The sequence below is a fragment of the Ictalurus furcatus genome, chromosome 18, assembly GCF_023375685.1.
Source record: "Ictalurus furcatus strain D&B chromosome 18, Billie_1.0, whole genome shotgun sequence".
Classification (NCBI taxonomy): domain Eukaryota; kingdom Metazoa; phylum Chordata; class Actinopteri; order Siluriformes; family Ictaluridae; genus Ictalurus; species Ictalurus furcatus.
This window is the reverse complement of record NC_071272.1, coordinates 16,263,560-16,287,537: the sequence shown is the minus strand read 5'-3', so window position 1 is coordinate 16,287,537 and position 23,978 is coordinate 16,263,560. Positions and strand designations below refer to the sequence as shown.

At 40.1% G+C, this 23,978-nt stretch overlaps 1 protein-coding gene across 3 annotated transcripts in view; it reads right to left on the bottom strand.

Moving 5' to 3' along the window:
• The window catches only part of arhgap32b (Rho GTPase activating protein 32b), a 124,719-nt gene that overhangs the window by 68,582 nt on the left and 32,159 nt on the right, over nt 1-23,978 (bottom strand). For all 3 annotated transcript variants that reach the window (XM_053649552.1, XM_053649553.1, XM_053649554.1), the window contains exon 2: nt 9,144-9,257. In XM_053649552.1, coding sequence (XP_053505527.1) covers nt 9,144-9,232 — 89 coding nt within the window. In that variant the 5' untranslated portion in view covers nt 9,233-9,257. The remainder of the gene's footprint in view (nt 1-9,143; nt 9,258-23,978) is intronic.

Below are 23,978 nucleotides of genomic sequence, written 5' to 3'. Positions count from 1 at the left end.
CACTTTTGATGAATCAAATCAAATTTAAACTAAAAATGGCAAGGAATGAAAACCGAAACTAGCTAAAGTGTAACTCTTGGAACGGATAACTAAAAGTCTGGAGAAAATAGACTATTTCTCAGAAGATGTCCGTCACTACCTGATCTGTGCACCACACAGGGACTTTTATTCCACTCTATTGCTGACCAGTGCATTTCTGTGTGGAATAAAAAAGATCTTATTTCATGAGAATACATGCAATCCCCTAAATCAAATAATTCTCTCATTCTTATTCTCAATCTCTCAAGCGTCAACACGGTTTTCATAATGGCTTCAGCACTTGCTATTACACATGCTGAGCGTGAGGCAAAAAGAACAGCAGAACACAGACACATGATCAACTGTAACCTTGCTCAAAACAATGATATGAGATTTGAGAGTATAATAATGCCTACTCCGGTGGGGTTAGTTTTTTTATAGACAGTTACAGGTGCTGCTCAGTGATGTTATTTCCACCTGGATTGTCAAAAGCCCTATTCACAAGGGATTAGTCTCAAACAGTAAGGTTCAAACAGTTTATAAATAAATAAATAATAATTTTTAAAAACCCTCTTGTATTAAGGTGGCTGTCACAGAATGGATCCTTCCCACACAATTGTCTAGAGGCCCAAAAGTGTTCCAGCATGACAATGCCCCTGTGCACAAAGCGATGTCCATGAAGACATGTGCCAACGTTGATGTGCGAGAACTTGAGTGACCTGCACAGAACATGGACCTCAACCCCAATGAACACCTCTGCGATGAACTGAAACGCTGACTGTGCACCAGGCCTTCTCACCCAACATCAGTGTCTGACGTCACTAATGCTCTTGTGGCTTAAGTGGCAAATCCCCACAGCCACGCTCCAAAACCTAATGAAAAGCTTTCCCAGAAGAATACAGACTGTTCTAAGAGCACAGGGAGGCCATAGTTTTGGAATGAGATGTTCAACAAGCAGACAAGGCTTTGATGGTCATGTGTCCACATACTTTAAAAAAATTTTTTTACATTTTGCCTAATGTATCACATTGCTGCATTACAACTTTATTTATACATCACTACCAGTTATATAACAGTGTGTGCTATGCAAATAAAAAGTAGGGCTTCATACCAACAATTTTTTTAACCAACCTCATTTTGATTGAGAAAGCAATCCCTGCATGCATACAGATGACTAAATACAGTGTGTCACAGCAGTGAACTATGTTTTCCCAACATAAAAGGGAACATCTGCTTGTAAAATCATGAACACGATGAGATTAAAGTTACCAGCCCACCTCTGAGCGCGTCATAAAACGGTAGGTACTGCATGCAGGATGGGTGGAAAGAACAAAAACGGCCAGCATGGTTGATCACAGAGTAGCGCCTGTAAAGAACGGAATTACCCTACACTGCAAAATATGATCTATAATTATGAGAAAATCACACATAGAATCTAATATTGTTGATTCCATCCATTGTTGTGCTAGAGTATTGCGATACTAAACTACTAAAATCAGTATTCGTAACAATCCTAGTTTCTTCCTACAGTGGAAAACCTCCGCAATAAATTCTACATGGTGCACTCATTCATATTAATGCTATCTGATACCATCTGAACAGGGATACTGGGAGAAAAACTAGCATGCTTCTTTGCGAATAAGCAAAACGAGGAAGCCTAAAGCTGAAACGCACAGTAGTGCCCACAATATCTTCATTTCCCTCTCCAGTGCAAGCCAAAATGAAGAAAATCGCTCTGGAACCAATTACATAAAAACCTGTGCTTCGCGGATTAAACCAGCCTGGATTTTGGAACAGTACATTGCAGGCTGCACTTGGTCAATATGTGTATTTTATACAATGACACCATTTCTACAGTTAAACCAAGCAATACACAGCAAACGATGAGTCTTCCTTCTTACTGAGGTAATGAGGTTTCGGTAAACGCTTCAAATATGGTGACCTACATGAGCGCCGTTCTGTAAATTGCTCAAAATAAGGGAATGTGGAGCAAACCTCATCCTCAGCAAACTCAACAAGAAAAAAAAAAAAAAAAAAGACAAAAAAACAAGCAGTTTCTATTTGCTCCATGCAGCTAAAACCCATTCATCTCTGACAAAGATTCGGTTTCCACAACAAGCCCTTGTGGAAGAAACGAACAAATTATAAAATGAGAAGCAGGGTGTTAGAACGAGGACGGCAGACACGCAACAGAAACCTGGATACGTGGGACACGTTCGTTCGTATCCAAGACAAATTCCTTTCTGATGAGATCTAACCTACATCGTGTAGGCCTCCACTCCACCCTGTGTCTGCAGCCAGCTCTCACTAGCACATATAAACCTCGCTCAATATCTCCACACCTCAGGCTGTATAGACACGTGGCTGACCTCAAACTGTCATCTTCGATGCAGGTCTCGAACAGTGTCGGTTGCATGTCTGATCACAGGGGGGAGGAGCCCAGAGAGCATGCTACTAATCCTCTGACTGATCCCCGAGCGGTGGAGCTGCATCAATTCTATGAATCGTGTGAGTGACTGTAGATACCTAGAGGTGTGGCTTAATGCTGTTACATGATCACGTCTGGCACATTTACAAAAGACGGAGCCATGGCAGTGATGCAGAAGCACTAAAGACTTCCCTTATTCAACACTTCCAGCTTAATGAACCACAAAATTAGTCCAACAGTGAACGCACTCAATGATTCATCAGCCATAGGCTGAAAGGATAACCACCAACACAAGGCAAGGCAGAGGAGATGAAGTGTAGGCCTGCAATCCACTGAAACAATGTTGCAAAAAAATGTGATTTTTTTTTTTTTGAGAGGTTTTCGACGGGTAACGTTGCTGCCGCCAGAGTCCTGGGTTTGTTCCTGATCCAGAGTTACTGTTACTGTGTGGAGTGTCACATGCTCTCCCAGTGTTCGTGTGGTAGAGGTGTAATGCAATGCTGCTATTTGTTACTATATCTGTTCAGTGCTCCAAATAGTCTGTATTTGGATCAAAGCACAAAGAGGGTGTGGCCTAAACTGGAAGTAAAAAATAAAAAAAATTAAAAAATAAATTAAATATGAACCCCATCACCATGCCCCCAGAAACATGGGGAAAATGCATCAGAGGTAGAAATGCCAGCAATGTGAGCATACGTCATAAGTAAACTCTGTACATGAATCATGCAATGTGGCCTTTGTTTTTCATCTCCAAGCGCTTGTTTGCAACAACATGAAAGTAAAAACCTCTTGCTTGTATGGCTTAGCCTCGACTAGATGCTTTCTGAATTTCTGGCAAGCTCTTTAAATAGCGCGCCTCCTATTCACATCTTTTCCCCATCTACGTAGAACACAATGTCTGTTGGGGGACACGGTGGCTTCGTGGTTAGCATGTTTGCCTCACACCTCCGTGGTTGGGGGTTTGAGTTCTCCAACATTCCCGATGTTGCATATCCCCTCAGGGGCTTCCTCCGGGTACTCCGTTTTCCTACCCAGTCCAAAGGCATGTGTTGACATTTTGATTGGCATCTCAAAAATTGTCTGTAGTGTGTGAATGAGTGCGAGAGCGATTGTGCTCCGTGATCGGTTGGCACCCCGTCCAGGGTGTCTCCCGCCTTGTGCTCCAGGCTTCCCGTGACCCTGTGTAAGATAAGCAGTACAGAAAATGGATGGATGGACATCATCTATTAAATCCAAATAAAGTACTCATATTTGGTTTACATCCCTATCGTGGCTACTTCCTCTACCCTAAATCGAAGGTTTAAATAATGGATGCTCCATGATGGACTGGTGTCAAATAAAGAAATTTATGCATTAAACACTCTTCTTAATTCACACCTTCATTCCTTCACCGAGAAATATTTGACAAAATAATACTGGTCCTTTAATCATCAAAAAATTGTGTGGATCGTTTAAATGCCAAACGTAATCACAATTCAACTCTAAATTGACAGTAAAATATGATTTAATTAATGCATGAGAGTTAATTAAATTAATTATCTAATGATAGCCATCTCTAGCTCAGCTCAGTCAATTATACTGCAGTCAATTATGCTTAATCAGGTTGCACCTAGTTGAAAATATCACTCGCCAAGTTAAATCTGATTAGCCAACTTAATAATATAATAATCAATTCAAGCCTTTATATTTACTGCAGCCTAGTTTCCTAAAAAGTGAGCTAATGTCTGGCTACTTAAAGACAGTACGCTGACTTGCTATATAGTTGTGGTATTATATCTTGTCTAAAAGTTCACAAGCAAGCTAGCGATCATATGTCTTAGCATTTGTGATTAAAAGCAACAGTTTGTTAGCAACCTAACCATCCTTGAGTGATCTACTTTAATGGGCAGTTAAACCTAGCAGTAAAAACTCGGTAGTTTCTATCTTCCAGAGAGTGCGAGTTCCCAATCGTCCAGAGAACAAAGCTTGGAATCCTGACAAGGACACAGTCAATCACAGTGACACTAGACAATTGCAGGGAGTCAGTGAGCTCATGCATGTGGAAGAGGGTAGATAGCACTTTCCTCAGCATGTGCTACACTTCCCCGTGACGCAGCATGAGCAGCAGTTTGAAAAGATGTGACTGTCTGGCTTCATGCATCTCACAAGAAGCAATGGTTAAGCTACGTTCACGCATGCAGCGACAAAGCGACCGGAGACCATTTGTTATCAAAGATAGCTGGCAACTCGCGGAAACATGAGAGACAGCCTCTGCTGGCGATTAGATGTGGGTGTGTCCGGCAACGAAGTTGAAAAAGGTTTAACTTTATGCAAATATGGAGCTACTTGGTGCAGCGACTACCAATGGGAGTGACAGTAGCGCACAAGTGTTGAGTAGCCTCCCGTGCTCGCTAGGAGAAGGACTGAGAATCTGAGGTCGACGCGTGTGGCTCCAGCGCCGGAAATTACCAACGCCAAGCCGGTCACTTCACCCATGGAAACATGGAGGCTGTGGCCAAGAAGGCCATAAGCTAAACTAAGCTAACTGGTGCTTGTGCTTTCGCCGGAGGCAGACGGCAGCAATGGCAAAGAGCACACACAGCTTCTCCTTCATCTCGTAGGATATGATACATATAAACTGATGAACTTTATATACAAACGCTCTCCCTCCAGAATGTTTCATTTTAGCGTCAAGAAAACAGATTTTTTGTCAAAAGTGGGATGCTAGTTGCACCAACACCTACTGGTGGCTTCATATACAGTGACTGGCGACTTGAAGCAATGAAATCGTAACATGTGTGAACGTTAATATTAGCCTTCACCCTCCCCAGTTGATAGTTATTAAGTGATCGGGGAGAGCTGGTGGGTAAGTAGGAATTGGCAGGTGACCAAAATAGGAGAGACTTGGGGGAAACTCTAGTGACAGGTTAACTGTCACATTGGCAAGATGTATCTGGGTGCAAATTCAATCTGCCTTAAAGGTAAAATGGAAAATCATGCTCACATGATAAATACAGTACAAGACTAATTATGTTACAGTAAAACATAATGTAAGATTAGAAATGTGGGTAGGATTATGCCACTAAAATCCTCCACAGTCTTCCAAAAAGACATCGCTATGTCAGAGTATTTCATAAAGGTCACGGTGACGCTTCATAAATCATGTGTCTGCTTTACTGAGGCTCAGCAGTTCCATGTACTTTAACTATACAGTGAGAGAGTATAAAACAGAGACTGGTAAAGAAAGCCGTGCAATAAGAACTAAAGCACTTTATCCGACTAGCATACTCCATAATCCTGCATGCTGGCACCGAATTTGGCCCTGCAGAAGACTGGCAACCTGCACTGGTCCAGTAGCCTCCGTCTGGCACACACACACACACACACACACACACACACACACACACACACTGCATCAAGGCAATTTCACTGAAACAACCGCAATCTGATAGTACAGAGCACGGCTGATTGAGCAGCAATCTCGATGTGTTCGCTCCTCCAGTGCCTGAGAAAAGTGGGGCTATTACTGTACGCTGCTTTTCACCTGCAACGCCCGTTTTCCAATTCAAACCACCTCCCCAACTTTAGGTTTGTTTCAGTAATAGACAATGGCGATAGACTAGTCATCAAAACTACCGCAAGGCGCTTGTTCAAAGCACACACTGGAGATATGAGACCTTCAGAGTCGTGCTCTCCTGCTGGTCAGAGTCCAGCTCCAAACTGTAGGGTGATCGAGAGGAAATGAAATTCTGAGAGCCCTGCCAGGCCACACACAGGGAAACTTTCTTCTAACTCACTGATGCTCAAAAGGTTTTAAGCATAAGAGACTTAAAAGAGAAAAAGAAAAAACAAAACAAAACAAAACAAAAACCACCACCACCAACAAGGCTTTCATTTTGATCACACACACAGAGAATTCAGTTGTTTTCCGAGGTTACCTGAGGACACTCGGCACAACCTGATGTCACAGCCAAAGTGCATCTAAAAATCCTGACCGCATAACGATTTTCAAATCACCTCACTCCAAGCCATAACCATCAGGCATTTGTGAAAATTGTATGTTTTAACAGCTATGCTTAACCTGCAATCATTTAAGCATCAGAGATTTAAGCCGTGCGAAACTGAAACAACTGGTCTAACAAGCCATTTTCCACCGGCGGCAACAGAGAAAAATGAGACTGACAGTAAAAAAAAATGGAGACTGGAATCTGCCTGCATGATTAAGGGGTTTTGGATGAGCCAATCTTTTCAAGTAACAGCCCTCAAGGGTGTTTCAGTCCTTTATATTTTTGAGAAGTAGAAACCAAACCAAAAGTGGTTAGGCGATTTTCCAGATAATAGTTCACCTAATATATACTGCCCAAAATTCTCACTTGGGTGGGGGAAATATGAGCACGTGAGACTATAACTTGCATCATGATACACTTTTCTTTAAAAAAAAATAAAAATAAAAAATTGCTCCGGGTATTGCTGGTACTTTTTAAACCTTTACTCTAGGTAAGTAAAACCTTTTCTGTAGGTGAGTTTAAAAAAAAAAAAAAAACATACATGTGCACAAAATGGTGTTACAGTATCCAGCCTCAGAAAGTCCCTGGTTCGGGTTACTTTCTGTGCAGAGCATCACATGTTCACCCCATGCCCACCTGGTTCTCCTTCAGATTCTCCGATTTCCTCCCAAAAACACCAGTAGATAGACTGTCTAGGATAAGTTAAGTGTGAATGAGTGTGTCAACGGTGCGCTGCGATTGACTGGCATCCTGTTTAGAACATACAGCACCAAAAAAGTAGATCATGATAGAACAACAGGAGCCATCTAAGTTACCATAGCAACGGCGAGTACAGTAGCTGGCTATTCAGTAATATATTCTATAAATATTTGCATTATTCATCTGTTATTCCTTTTTTCAATTCAGAATTGTTTGTTATATGTAAGGGATTAACAGATGGCTATAAATTGTGTAACGCACACCTAGCCGTGGATTATCCCGCTTACACCGTGGTCACTTGGCAGCATTGACAAGTTAAAGCTGTCGATGTTTGCAGCACAAAATTTGAAAGGATAATTTGACTGTTCATTTTCGTTAGTTTTTTTTTTATATATACGGGTTGTTAGATCTAGAATTCTGCCTGCTTTAAATCATACACAGAGATAAAGTAGTGCGATAAGATTACATTTATTTGAATTAATTATAATAAACTGTTATGATAGAGAGAGAGAGTGTACACATTACATTAGCATAACACTGTTGTGAATGTTGGAGTAGCATGATTACAGTAAAGAATCAAACAGTGGCATATTACATTTTCGCTAATGCAAAATGCAAGCATAGGTTTCCCTGGATATACTGCAGCACCTGCCAGAGGGTGGGGGGAGGAGAGAAAAGAAAAAGAAGAAAAAAAAAAAAAAAAAAAGGTCTTATAATCTGTAAATTACAGTATGCTCTTCTGGCAGCGAGGTGCATTAGTATGCTCTTCACAGATTGCTGTAGCTTTATGTCATAAACCACGTAACTCCTGCATTTTCGAAGCTTCCTTCATCGTCTGAGAGTTGCCCAGAGTCAGAGCCAGGCTCTGGAGCCTTGCGTGTTAAGATGCACACTGAGCGCACTGGCAGGAGACCAGCTTTTAAAGAGGCCTCCTGGCATTGCTTTGGGTCACAGCACTGCACTACAGGCCTGAAAACTGTTACATTGCCCTTTCCCAAGCATGCAGGAGGCATATTGAGGATTCCTGAGGAAATTCTGAAGCTGGCTCGTTCACAGGATGAAAAGAAAGCACCCTTTTATTTTACCTCTGTAATGTTGTGCTAATATCTAATGTATGCTAAGCCGTGGCTGCCATGGCAACCCCGTTTCGAACGAGGCAGAGTGCTAAAAAAGTGGCCGGAACAATAATCCCTTAAACGGAGACAATCCCTGCCCCTCCGGCCCGAAACTGGTGGCAAGGAGGCGATCCTGTGAAAGGGATTTAACGCCGAGTCTCAGAAAGGGGTCCGGGAGAGAGTTCAACACTGCAAAGCACGGCGCAGGCACTCGTGAGCACTCTCTTGGTCATGTGACTTGCACTCGGAGCTTGGGCTTCAGATGTCTGCCACTGGGAGTGGGTGGGAGTGCACCAGCATTGCAATACAGTCAGTGCATGTTACGAGTAATTACCTAAGCTGTATTGCATACAAAATATGATGGTGGTAATTGTAATGTAATGTGATGCAACATTACATAAAGAGAAAGCTCTGAGTAGTGACATCACTCGTAGCTGATTAATAAAGTCACTGAACAAGGCTTTGACCAATAATCATTCCTGACCAGCCCGACAATGCTGTACAGTCGTGGAAAAATCAATGAGAGCAAGCCACGTCCGCATGAGATGTGCGTCCACACGCCAACACTTCTGACATCTCTCCACAAACCTCGGGAGAGGGATCGGATATACAGTACCGTGCCAGAAATGTGCTCGTGCACACGGAGACACACTCACATCACCACCGTTAAACCACAAAGCTCAAACGCAATCTTATATTCTTATACTCTTAAAATATCTTCATAAATGGAAGATCAGAGGAGTCAGAGATCACACGCAGCAGAGCACATGTTCATGCACACGCGCACACACGCACGCACAGCTTGTCCAACTGCCTCCTAGCAGCATCCTCATAAAGGTGAGAATGACCCTTGTGAGGCTGGCGAAGCAGCATGGGAATAAGACGTGCAAGTCTTACCTGTCAGAGATGTCATGACTTCCTGTAGCCGTGAACAGTCCTAGTGCTGTACTCCCCACCACTGCAGCAGCCCCGCTGCCTGCCTCCATGATACTGACTCACTGCAGGAGCAGCCTGCCAGAGAGAGAGAGAGAGAGAGAGAGAGAGAGAGAGAGAGAGAGAGAGAGAACAGGGAGGGGGAGAGAGACACAGAGATGAGCAGAGTCGAAAAGACGTGTCACAAAGGCAGAGCGATAGCATAAGATAGACAGGGAAAATATGAAAGTAGAGCAGAGAGAAACCGGAGAGAGAGAGAGTGAGAGAGAAAAAAAAAAAAAAAAAAAAACAATTAGTCATTCCCTTCCAGACTTTTCCATGCAATCTGAGCACAGCAGCACATTTAAACCATCAGTGTAATACCCAAGACTCAATCACATACTGTGATGTTATATATCAAAACTATAATCATGCCATATTCAGATGAAAATAGAGTTTCTCCATGGCAATATTCGAAAACAAAAACCCAGAAGGAACAGATAAGACTACTGAATTCTTGTTTTACAAACAGTGAGAACAGTAAACGCGTTTGCATCATCATATCATTGCTTGGATGATCGTTGTTTCTTTGTTTGATCGGACATTTGTTTAATTAGGTCGTATTGGCTGATGATTTGATTCATTGATTTATTTGATTCATTGATTCAACAGTTCTATAGACAAGAAATCTATAACGAGTAATTTACATTTCGGACACAATATAGCCAAATGTTTTGTTTAAAATTGATCCCAAAGAAGCTAAACTCGCTTTACAGCCCGTCGGCTAGCTAGCACACGTCGATTTCTATGCTCCTGTTAAAAAGTGCTTCTGGTGAAATTGGTGTCCCTTTTCATCTTCATCTGACAAGCTTTCATATTTCACATCAAAATTGATATTCATAAAAAGAAATGTATCATTTGCTATGTCCACTGATGATGTCGCGAACACTAGCGGAATTTTATATGGCGAACACGGATGAGTGGAGTGATACACACAGTGAAATGTCCCAGTGCTGCGATACTAAATATAAGCGCTCATGGAACACCGCTCAATCAATCAAATTAGTAGACCGGAACTAACAGTCGTATGAACGACATTAAACAATATTAAATAAATTGAGTTGCTGCCTCACAGCTCCAGGGTCCCCAGTTTGATCCCAAGCTCAAGTTACTGTCTGTTTGGAGGTTCCCATTTGCCCGTGTGAGTTTCCTCCATGTTCTCCAGTTCCGCAAAAATACGTCGGTCAGTTGATTTGAAACTCTAAACTACATATGGGTATAAATGGTGCCCTGCAATAGGCTGGTGGCTCATCTAGGGTGTATTTCCGCCTCATGCAGTGTTGCCAGGATAGGCTCCGGATCCATCGTGCCGAGGATAAGATGAATGCTTTTACTTTTATTTGCCAGACACCCTTATCCAGAGCAACTTACATTTATCTCATTTTATACAACTGAGCAGTTGACGGTTAAGGGCCTTGCTCAAGGGCCCAGCAGTGGCAGCTTGGTGGTACTGGGATTTGGACGTCATACCAAATGCACAATATGACAATATAATAGCAATATCACGATCACCTTTCCAAAAAATTAAAAAAATACAAAAATAAATAAATAAATAAATAAATCACTGCTGTTGAAATACTTTTAGAGAAGGATAAATTAAAAATAAATAAATAAAATAGAAACTTCCATACTGGACCAGCGACCAATGGGTTCCACAGTGCCAGTTTCCACGTGCCAGAGGTTCTGGGATCAAAGGGAATTTTGCACATTTGGAAACTCAGCTCTTTTGGGGGAGGGGCTCATAATCTCAGGTTTCCCTTCACAGAAGAATTTCTTCTGAATTGTGGATAGATTGTGTAATTAATTTCACGTCACGTCTGTGCATGCAGGTTTATAAAATGATGGGCACTAGTTATTAATTTCCTGTGGAACCAACACTTAAGTGGTGGGAAGAGTGCGTTTCTGATGCATGGTTTATCATCATGCAGGAATACCTGCAAACTAGGAAGTGTTCCTGTACAAGAACATTTTCAGCCATGCAGATTGGCACAAGATGCTCACAGTGCAAGTATTCACACCACAAATGTGTGCAAATTACATGAAATTATAAGGTGTTCAGTTTCCTTCGCTGAGAACAACCCTTTCTCTGGCATCAAGAAACCTCAAACAGGAAGTATCATGACAAACTGAATCAATCAATCACGTTACTCAGCATTCCAGCACCAATAGCTTCAACACCTGATGTGGACTGCACTGTGGCTTAATTAAAGCAAAGCCTCAGACCTTTTTAAATAAATAAATAAATAAAAATTAAAAATGGACTGCGGCTTTCATACTTCACAAAAACTTGCACTTTCTGATGGTCTGAAAGGATGTCCATAAATACATAGCTGCCCATAAACACACGATGCGTGCATCACAGAGAAATGCCTACTCCAGCGCTTGGCGTGCTACATGGTCTAATTACCGAGACAGCAGCAGGTGACTGACAGCCTAAATAAAAGGCCATCCCTCATGAATTTAAAAGAACAAAACCTAAAGCCCACACAGCATTCATCTGCTTCCTGCCAATGAGCACGCTCAAAGGCGGACAGGGCAATCATATCAAAGAATGGCAGGCAGAGAAATGGAGGAGGCATTAAAAAAAAAAAAAAAAAAAAAAAAAAAAGCACCCACACTCTATCCAAATGCAGCTCGTCATCCACGCAGGGGGAGGGGAGGCGTGATGTCCGTTTGCTCTTGCCGGGGTTTGTTGTGAAAGCGCATCATCAAGATAGCACCAGAACCCGGAGTGCTCCAGTATGGCCAATTCCAACGCCATTCACAAACTTTTACAAATGATTCAGCAAAGCTTCCTCGTTGATTGAGTGGAGCTGTTGGCTGATGGATAGGTCTGGCCTAATTGTGTCTCCCGCTTGAGTAAGCCGGCCGTGCCTCAAGCAGGCTTTAGCACATTAATGCAGTAGTGCGTCTTATTGCGGCAGAATTCTGAGCTGATGCTGCCAAACACATTGCAGTCTCTCTCTCTCTCCCACCCACCCACCCACCCACCCCCACCCCCACACCCACACACACACACACACACACAGAGAGCTGAACGGAAGGCCTGGTGTCATGACGGATTAATCAGAGAGCGCAAACTAATACAAGAGGCAGTGTCTCTTATTAGAGCACATTAAATCAGAAGCCATGAGAAGAGTTATTGCAGGTACATGGCACACTATTTCAGATACATGCGCTGTGGAAAATAATTATCACAATATTTTCTTGTTTGGGATTACCAAGCACAATGCCTCCCATGTGTCAAAATGTTGCACACCTGGTATTCTACCCATGTCTGCACCCTGTTCAATTGCAATCCCTATAGGCCCGCTTTTATATCTGTTAAACCTTTTGGTTCAGGCCCTTAAGAGTACAGGGGGGCAATATGACAAAAATATATCATAATACTTGAAAATGTTTCTACGATATACAAATTGCAATATATGGTCAATAGTATAGTATGTGGACACCAGACCATCACACCCATGTGAATCTTCCTCAAACAAGCACTCCACTGTCTAGAATATGTGTCTTTGTATGCTACAGCATTAAGATTTCCCCTTCACTGGAACCAAGAGGTCCAAACCTCTTCCAGCATGACAATGCCCCTGTGCACAAAGCGAGCTCCATAAAGACATGGTCAAGTTTGGAGTGGAAGATCTCGAGTGGCCTGCACAGAGCCCTGACCTCAACCTCACTGAACACCTTTAGGATGAATTGGAACGTCGCCTGCACCCCAGGCCTCCTCGCCTGCTCTAATGCTCTTATGGCTGAATGGACAAATCTCCCAAATCTAGTGGAAAAAGAGAGAAGTGGAGGTTACAGTAAAAGCAACCTGGGCTCCAAATCTATAATGGGATGTTCAACAAGCACATGTGGGTGTGATTGGTCAGGTGTCCTACGTACCACGATGTACAATTTTGCTAACAAACTGCCAGCAAGTAAAATTCACACTGGAAAAAGTAGGTGGGGGGAGGAATCTAACATTCTAACATTTCACAATTTCAAAGATCTACTGCAAAACTTTGAAAGCTAAACAGCTGCTTAATTTTTTTTTTTCAAACACTGAAAATAAATGTGATATTGATACCCTAGCCCTACTTAAGAGACCCTCCATCTGGGAGTGCAGGGAATTCAGCAGCACTTGGAAAGCAGAGCATTTTCTATGCGAGATTTTTCTACAGAGCATCATCTTTCCAAGAAGCATAAATTCCAAAAAGTAATTCACAGAGTTATTAAAAATAATGCTTCTCTATTTTGAGATTTGCATCATTTGTTTTTCTCTCAAATTAGGCTCAGTAAGCTGCTGTGTTCACTTATTTGTAATATTTATTAACACCATGAGGTGATTCCACGATTGGAGTGTCGCATCGATATCACATTTATAAATATGTAGGTAAAAATAAAATATTTTAATGACTTGAATATTTAGCATTTTAAACATGGCTAAAGTGTCCTTCACAACAAACTATATGAATATTTCAGAGAAGCCACCTATAGCAGTTTCTACATCATTTCTGCCAGCCCCAGTGCACTAAAACTGCACTTTAGCATGAAATATTGTTAGAGATATCCACTCGCGCTCAGCAGCCCGGACCGCAACAGCACGCACTTCCGGGTTTTTGACATTGACTTTGTTTTCTGTTACACGTGTTTTTGTTTTGGGTTCTGTCCTGTCTCCACCCCTGTTATGTTATTGGTCTCAGCTGTTTATGTTTTACACTTGATTATGTTTAGTATTTAAACCCTTCGTGTGTTTTTGTTCAGAGTGAAGTATCGTTTCTGTGGTTTGCCTCCAGTGCGTTACCAAGCCTTGTTTATTGTTCTTGTGTCATGGTTTTTGATCCTGTTTTCATCCTCCTGATTACTGGTTCTCGTTTCACCTCGTTTATCCTGTTTGCCTGACAATTTTTGACCACGTTTGTCCTTTACGATTTGGATTTGTCTGCCCTTCTCTCTTTATGAAAGCTCTTAGCTGCACTTGCATCCATCTCTATATCCTCTATACAAATATAATCATTAAAATACTTCAAAAATCTAATTTTGCATTAATGGGTGAATCCATTTAACATCTCATACTTAAATTTGTGTCTCACAATATTCCCTTAACCCTGTTACCTGAACACGCAATTCGACAAAATATTTGGAATATTCCACAAGTCACATATCCATCATGGACTCACCCACATGACCCATATAAACAACAAATAACAAAAAATATTTTCCCTGTATTCCCACCTTCCCAACACAAGTGATTTTCACCCATCCTAGATAAGCACTGGTGATTTGTCAGTCTCATCACCCAGCCTTAGCACCCAGCCCTATACTCTGTAAAAAACCAGTGGCTAGATGAAAGCCAGAACATTTGTTTAAGTAAAAAATTGCCCTCTGGGATACACTGAGAGCAGCATGGCGGCATTAAAGGAGACACGTCATCGCCTTTCTATTGAGCTACTGCGTTGTGAACCTCCATGGAGCCTTTCTCTCAAGTGTTTAGTCATCGCTCTGAAAGGCAGCTCTGCTCTCTGCTTCTTTCCATTCAGTCTGGGATTACTCATACCTGATATTACATGCTGAATGGTGGTTAGGGGAAAGTAAATATGATTTAAATTGCTGTGCCACTGCCTAATTGACTACATGCAAAGAACAGAAATCTGGACAAACATCTCATCACCCCATATCCAATCACCGCCTCTTGTCTTTTTTGTGACTGCGTGGGCTTTCAGTCTGTTATCACAATCATTCCTCTTTCTTGTCGCATAAACAGAACAGTCAGCAATGTGCTGAAGGGTGAAAAAGGAAACCACCCACTCCCTAAAAAACTGAAATTACAGACATAAGCAAAGTTCTTTATAGGAAGAGGTCAAGACCAGTATTTGCTATTCTTTATTCTTGACAGTAAGGAACATCTATAAGGCATTATCTGGAATATTCTGGAATGGCAGGTTTTGTCTAGTTGTTTGTTACAGTATAGTATTATAATTATAGCATTAGTTTAAGAAGAATTCAGTGGCCGACTGACACATGACTTCGAGGAAAAGAAGGCAAATAAGAAGCAAGAAAGCTGTTTTTGTCACTGGGGCCGCAAGTAATATTTTGCTAATCTTTTTATTGCATTTTATTAGTTGATTATTTAGAGAGAGCACAATGGCTTAGTGGTTAGCACATTTGCTAACCGGGGGTTGGGGGTTGGAATCCCGCCTCCAACCTGTGTGCACGGAGTTTGTGTGTTCTCCCCGTGCTTTGGGGGTTTCCTCCAGGTCCTCCAGTTTCCTCCCCAGGTCACTAATATTTATGAGACAAACTAGCTTTTACTGGTATTGCATTTCAAGCACTGATTTGTTCAGCTCCACCATATGAACTCAAAATAAGGCAAAATTAATACCCCTTGGCTGTCTCACTAACTGAAACACTCCAGTCATATTGTTGGCAGTGTAGGCACAAGACGAATCATTTTCGGTGTATGGAATCGACTTCAAAGCTTTAGAGTTGGCTCACAGATCTCAAATCAAAGTGCCTGGAATCAGTGAATCGAGTCTCTATCATCAACTTCAACGTGAAGCAAAAACAGGATGACACACAAGATATATTTAAGCAATATTGCACAAGCAGGAGTGTTGTACTGAATATCAGCCTCAGATTAGTGCAGTGGGTAATCAGTGCTGTGTTGAAATTCAGTACAACAGCATGGCTGCGAGTGTGATCTTGGTTTTAAACAGAATTTCTATAAACAAGAAATTAATACATAGAGTAAATGACATTTCAGACACAATGAGGCCAAATCTTTTGTTTATTTTTGCCCAGTCAACATATATTGTTCCCAAAGAATTGTGTTGCCATGTCAACACACAGACTGACTGACAGCTTGTAGTAAGTGTAGTAACAGTTTTAGCGTAAATGAACTATTGCTAGAATTGGAATTTTAAGTAGCAAATACTTAGAGAGAGCGTTTCCATTATTGGTTTTAGACCATTCAAAATAATTTTTTTTTTTTAAATGTCCAATAAAATCAAAAACTGTCCGACACAACGTCCAGTAAAAATATTAACACAAAGCAGACATTAGACAAAGTATGTTCATGGTTTCATACCTAAATAAGTTCTCTGTCTGCGCAAATACTTTTTCCCCACATGTTTCTGCTGTAACGTTTACTCTGATTTACTCGCATTAAAACAGCCTTGTGTAGCCACCTTCAGGAGGAGAAGGTCACCAGGCTGATGTGCTGATGTGTCTCAAGCTGAAGAGAAACAGTGGACACATTCAATTCCACTTCGGCAGCAGAGCGCTTCTTTGCCATGAAAAAAATCGCAGAAAATAGACATAAAAAAATAAAGGGAAACAAATTAGCGTGGGAAATTACGATTTTCGGTATTTTAATATTTCTTTGTAAACAAAAATGTATGTGGCAAACTGCAGTTTAACGCTTTGCTGGGCCTGTTGTTGTTTTGAGTGTCAATTTTATTAGACGCTAATTCCACGACTGACATTTGTTATTTTAATTAGTGTGGAAAAGAAAATGTAATAAATAAACTTTTATCTTTCATTTCACTTGATTGTTACTATTACATCACTGTAACACGTCTGGGTTGGGTCGGGAATGAGGAGGCGGAAGGTAGGCTGAGGACAACTCAAAAGGCCTTTTTATTCTCCATTTCTACTTTCGCTTTTCATTCAACCACACACGTGTGCGCACACATGTCTTTGTGCTGGTCGTCTCGCTCTCGCTTGCTCGCTCGTTACAGTAGACACTGAAAGCACCATCAGACACACACAATTAAACTTGGGTTAATCCAACATAGGTGAGAATCACACATTACCTGCCGAGTCGACCCACCTCCTCTCCATCCACAGCTGACTCTCGGCCACGCCCCCTATGCCACAATCACATATACTATGCATAGTCCAAAACATTACAGTGCAAAATAAACACCAAAATGAGATGACCAGACTTGTCTAGTTTGTCCGGTAAACTTTAATATTCCCAGACACGTTGGCCAGCACCAAAATGTCTTAGAAGATACTCTGAGATTATATATAAAATTTCATTGTGTATGTAAGAAAATTAATTAATGACTATGTTTACATGCACAGCAAATTCGGTTTAAGGTCTATATTAGGGTTGCAGCTATATTCCGAATATGATTTTTTATGTGTGTACAGGAGTCAGAATATTCCTGTATACATGGCTGTTGTAAGTACGCCTAAAATGCCATTCCTAACTACTTAGCCTAAAGTTAAGCATCTGTTAGCACCCACAATTCCTTGCAGGCTGAGCACGTGCATATATCTCCTTTCAGTAGACATTCTCAATAAGGTGTTTACATGCAAAAATTTTCTGATTAAAACAGGCATATTCCAGGGGTGTGAATCAGAATGAGGGGAATCAGAACATTGTCGTAATCTGAATAGGGTAATTGGATTACGGTGTTTACATGACTTGACACTAATTACAATATCGCCAAATTCCAATTAATATCAGAATACTGATGTGCATGTAAACGTAGTCAATGTAGCATTTGAAAAAATTGTTTAACTGCTTACCAGGTCACTGATTTAAATAGCCTGGCTACTCGCTGCTCATCACTGCATAACGCACATGTTTCATGGCACGACTTGTGCCCTGATATGAGCAAACCTTTGTCTCGAAGACTAATCATTTATTAAAGACAAAGTTCATTTTCAACCCATCCAGTTGAGCTTAATTTTTAAACAATATGACCCTCAAATTATTTTACCCTAAAGAAAAACGCCATCTCATTTTTATCCGTGGAGCAGCTCATTTTATTGACTTTTACTGAGCACCTCAAAACTTCTCTTATTCCGCTCTTTCTCAAATGGGTATACATGGGCTTAGAATTTGATTTAAATCTCCTGGGGCCTCATTAATCAAATCTGTGGCTGAACTTAGTGTACAGACCTTTTATTGCAAAGCGTGGGATGTATCTAAACAAATGCTTGCTTAGATTTGTGTGTCTACTTATGCAAAGATTTGACTGTGCAAACGCAAAGCACCTAATGATGAAAAAAAAGCCAGGGTAATATGTAAAGTGTAATCATAGGTTGGACTGCTAATAAACGAATTAGCCTAGTAAAATACATAGTGTTAAACACGAGTATGTTTGTGGGTACGCTCAAATCTGTAAAAGGCTAAGAGAGTCAGCGCATTAATGAAGGCAGCATGGCTGATTGCACTTTGTTGGAGGATGTTGAGCAGCTTCCAATTCAAAGAGAGCATGTTTTCGGGGTCCGGACCCATTTTGTTTTAGCTGAATGCTCAGAATGGCTTATAAGGAGTTAAGCATTTTGTGCCATAAATTCGTGCCATCAGCTGGAACCCAAGTAAAGGGAAACAAGCCACACCACTCAAATACCTTTCAACCATATGATTTTTTTTTTGGCTACGGGTACATTTCAGAGTGATGCAGTGGATATTTCCCAACCATCATTGAGCACGATTAAACCCGCAGTGTAAAATGCCATAATTTGTCTTGGCCCGGTCTTCACCCAGTTACCCTACACCAGTGTGCAACATGCACATGTGAAACAAGACTTCCACACAATCGCTGGTGTTACTGATGTCACTAGCTTGTGTGTATTCTTGCTGCAGATAAAGTGCAATCAGAAAGTCATCTTTTAGTTACATCAATGACTTGTGAGACTTTTTTTTTTAAAAATGTTCATTAAAAAAGTTATTCAAAATGACATTATCAAAATAATTTCTCCTTTGCACTACTTAAATGTCAGAATTATTTTTGTTGGGTACCACTAGACCCAAAGTCAAGATACCATATATGAGTAATTGTGGGTGTGTCTGTATTTAAGTTAGTAGTGACATGTTGGCAAACAGCAGCTGCAGATGATTGATGAATCCCAATATTATTTTCTTACAAACAAATTTTAAAGCTGTCCTACACATTGTTCATAAATGACAACCCTGTTGTTTTATTTATAGTGGTTTCCTGCCCAGCACTATATCATATACACACACGGGGTGTAGAAAAGAAATCTAAACACATTAAAAAGTACTTTGAAATATCTGAATCATACTTTCAAAGGCAGCTAAAGAACAGCATCATATTATGGAGAACACCAATTAGCATTATGTTGGAAATGCAGACATCCAAGTTCATCATTTCTCAGAGATCTGAATGCTTTGAAGAATGAGCCAGTATCCAATTACACACAGTTCAGGACTTGCAGTATTACATGCAGGGGGGAAGAAAAAAAAAACCTGCATCTCTTTCAAAAGCAAAGTGGCCCTATTCCTTATCAAGTACTGTGATAGTGTTAATGTTATTTTGTCTATCCAGTGTAGATATTATAAGAGTGAAAGTTTTGGATCTCAAAGCCATTGTAAAATATGTATTAACGTGACAGGCTTTTAAACAACATAAACTTTACACTTAAGCCTTTGTTCCATCCATGTAATGCCTTAAAATTTGGCTATTATGTTGCTTAGTAACCAAAACTTACTTTTAACCACTTTACATGACAGAACTGTTTGTTGTTGTGAATATTATTAATAATAATTTAAATAATTTAATGAACACGTTTTATAGTTACTACGCAAAGCCCCAACTTATTGCTTTAAGTGGCCTTACATGTTCTTCACCAACAGAGAATGCCCCAGCTGGCTTTACATACATCTCAGCCTGGTTGAAGGATCAGCACATCTAATTTCACTTTTTCAGAGCTTCTGGTCATCTTCAAAAATCCCTCAATCCATCACATTACCATCAAGCCTGGCTTGTCCTGACTCATCACCATCAAGGTGTGTCACAATCTTACTACCGTGCAGAGTTACCATGTATAATATTGGGACATATACACCATGCTTGGCAGAACACAATTCGCTCGTTATCTCGTGGCTTAATGACGGAAACTATCTGCTATAAGTATATACTTAAGGAATTGCAGATGATCCAAAACACATCATCATGTCAAGTCTTCTATAAATTAAAATAAGTGCATTAGGGCTGCACAATTAATCGAATATCGATCGCGATTATGATTTTGACTGCCACGATTGAACATGATCGACTGCGATAGTGGCGTTTAAAGTTTGTCCTCCGCTCATAGAAAACTCCGCTGTTTTCTCCACTCAAATCAAGCGCTTCCTAAACTTACGGCCAATCACCATAGAGCGGCGCAGGGATGACGTTAATTTGTAGCACCAAAACCCGGAAACGGAGTTGCCAGTTTCTCTGTGAGCTCCAGCGCTTGCGCGAGGGCAAATCATGACACTAGTACGATGCTAAATGGCACTACAGAGGTTGTCGGACATTAAACCTAATCACGCCGAACGGGGAAAAAATTTTGCAGATAAACTCAGGGCTCTACAGTGCAACCATTTCACTCGCATTTGCTTCTGAAGTACTTTGTGCGACTGTGAGTAAATATTTATTCGCACCGGTGCAAGTGACCTGTTCGGAGTTGTATAATACAATTGGAATAAAAACTACAGGAAGTCCAAAATGCATCTACAAATATAGATTAAAAAATAGATATTATAATACCTTCATGAAATATAAATAAAATGAAATAATGTTTAATTACTACGGGTTGCATTTAATATTAATTTGACATTAAACTTAGTTCTCTATTTCCTCAGAAGGCTATTAGCCTTTTTCCTAATATGGATCATGCTTGTGTTAATCTACTTTTAATTAGGACTCTTTATTGTTTAAGATATTTAAAAATGAATATTTTATGCCTGTTTATTTATCAATTAACCAGCAGTATTTCTCATTGCTATTATTTTAATTCAATTAACAGTGACCATGAGCAGAGAGCTTACATTTAACTGTTTGATAGACCTCCTGGATCGGTTTCGGTCAAAAAAATTCTGATTGGTGCATCCCTAATGAACACCATTAAACTAAAGCGCTTTGCATCTGACGGGTAAATGAACTCACCCAATCACATATGAGATTATTCAGATATCTACACAATATACACAGAGCGGTTCGAGAACTGACTCCACCCCAGAACCATGACAGCGGAAAATGTCTCAGTGTAGCTTTAAATATATTTAAGAGGAGCAGACTTCAAAGACTGAACATTGATGTTTATTGTATTTGTTTACAAGGTAAACAGGTTAACGCTTGTTTTTTTGCATACAATCTGTAAAATTAACTGAAAATATTACATTTAGTCTATCAAAAGGTAAATTAATTTGTCATGGCTCACACTATGTTCCTAAATTGTCATAATTGTCCAGGTCAGGTTTCTTATGCCCACTTGTGTGTTATATTGTGGCACATTAATGTTACCATCTCTAAAAATAAATAATAATAAAATTAAAAAAAACCTTCAACTGTGCTCCTAAATTTTTGTAATTAGGTTCACAAGTGCTCCTAAAAGAAATTGTCTTGCGTCTCTCCTCCTCTAAACACTGTTATTGCCTTTTCTGCATTCGCCTGAATTGTTTTCATTTGGTTGCACATTGTTATATTTGATCACATATTTTCATTTGGTTGATGGCATTTTTATGTTTACTCATCCTATATTTTGGGTACAATTTTATTTATATTTTGCTTCTACGAGATGATGCACTTTAAGGCTCAGTCTAATTTGATGCAAAGATTTGTACATTAGCAGGAATGTAGCACAACATGGAGGTGAAAGCAGCAGTCTGTTTATTTAAATGTGAAAGTGCAATAAAAATGTTGTCCCTAAAATAATCGTGATAAATAATCGAGATATCAATATTGATCAAAATAATCATGATTATCATTTTGGCCATAATCGTGCAGCCCTAAAGTACATGCAGTAGTACTCTTCCTCTCATTCCACTAACTCCTTATAGATGCTCACCTCAAGTTCAAGTCCACAATATTTACTGCATTTGAGTCATTTGTCTAGACATATGTTTCATTCCTATCATTAAGGTCAATGATTAAACAGCTCCAGGTAATTCCAACACCCTGTAGTATTAAGACTAAAACTACAGTCAAACTGTCAGAACAACTTCATATGATTTGCAAATTCCTACATTTGCAAATGTTTATAGGTATGGTTTTTTCCTCACATTTTTAACATGAACAATGGTACTTGCATTTTACTTTAACCACTCTATTATTATTATTATTATTATTATTATTATTATAATGAAGTCTACGCTTTGGCAATAGGTAACTCGAGACACTTGACACTTGCTTGTTATTACTCAGAGAAGTACAGACGTTATTCAGCTCCATGTGCCTCGATCATGGATGTAGTATTTGCCATTTATGCCGGATCATGTTACTGATTGTCTGATGATCGTGAAACGTCACTCCGTGCAACTTAATTTCAAATTAAAGTTGTACTCAAAAGTTTGGGCACACCTGACTTGTTTTTTTAAGTGAGAAAAAAATAAAATAAAATAAAATAAAATAAAAATAAATAAATAAATAAAAAAGGAAACAACCTCTGCAGCAAACTATTTTAAACAAGTCAAACTCTACGCCAACTGCATCAATCGGGTTGCCTCCACCACCAGCAAGTCTAGTACTTCTTGTTACTAATTTAAATGCGGGAGCTAACCATAAATATACTTCAAATGGGAAGGAAGCTATTGAAGAAATACTATTTCAGACAACTGACCTTGATCCTGGTTCTAATCTAAAATCGAATCAGTTCAATTGCCAGTTACAATGGTAATTCCATATAAATTCGGCAAACGTTGAACCACATGTTCTTGAAATATCAAGATATCAGACAGACAGATGGACAGCAACAAGAATACATAATGCCACCGCCCCACTCAATGGTGGAGGAATTTTTTTTTTAAAAATTAAAAATGTTAATGCACAAACAGCAATTATGTTCTTTCCTTCGACCCCCATCTACTTTAAAAGTCTCAGAACTTAATTAACTCGTAATGCCTTAATTAACTAATTAGGACTTGTAGGCAGGGAAAGAATTCCAGCGCATATTAAATTCTCTCTCAAACCTTGTGGTAACACTAAGAAACCATGGGCTCCTCTAAACAGCTGACTGTGGATCTGAAAATGAAGCTATTTGATGTCTACAAAGAAGAGAAAGGCTACAAAAAGAGATCAAAGCACTTTGAGCTCACAATTTCCACTTTATGAAATGTCATTAAGAAATGCCAGTTAAGGGGAAGTCTGAAAACCAAGGCAAGATCTGGAAGACCAGGAAACTCTCAGATAGAAATGCCTGTATGTTGGGCAGAAAGGCAAAGCAAAGCCCCCTAAGGACCTGCTGGATGATTTAGCTGACACAGGTGTGATGGTGCACCGTTTTACTGTGCAGCACTGATTGTACAAATATGATCTGCATGGAAGAGTCATCAGAAGGAAACCTTACCTGGAATCTTAAGTCAATGCATAATGCAAGCAAAACAACATCTAGATAAGCCAGCAGCATTTGGGGGGGGTGGGGTGGAGTGCTGTGGACTGCAAAAAGAAGCAGCGTTTGATGAAAAGAGCACTTTTGTGTGTGGATCTATTAAATGCTGGGGTTGTGTGGCAGCCAGTGTCACAGGAACATTGCAAGGATAGATGAAAGAATGTATTGTAGTAAATGTCAGCAAATTTTAGAAGCAAATGGGAGTCGGTCTTTTCAGAAACGGAAGCTGAAAATAGGCTGGCTTCTACAACAGGACAATGATCCAAAATATACCTCAAAATCCACCATGAAATGCTTCAAGAAATGGATGGACATGTCGATAGAATGTTCTCAGAGTCACATTGTAACTCTAAATAGAGAGGCAAGTCTCTAACCAACTCACCACAAAGATTAACGAGGTGACAAATTAGCCATCAAACTAAA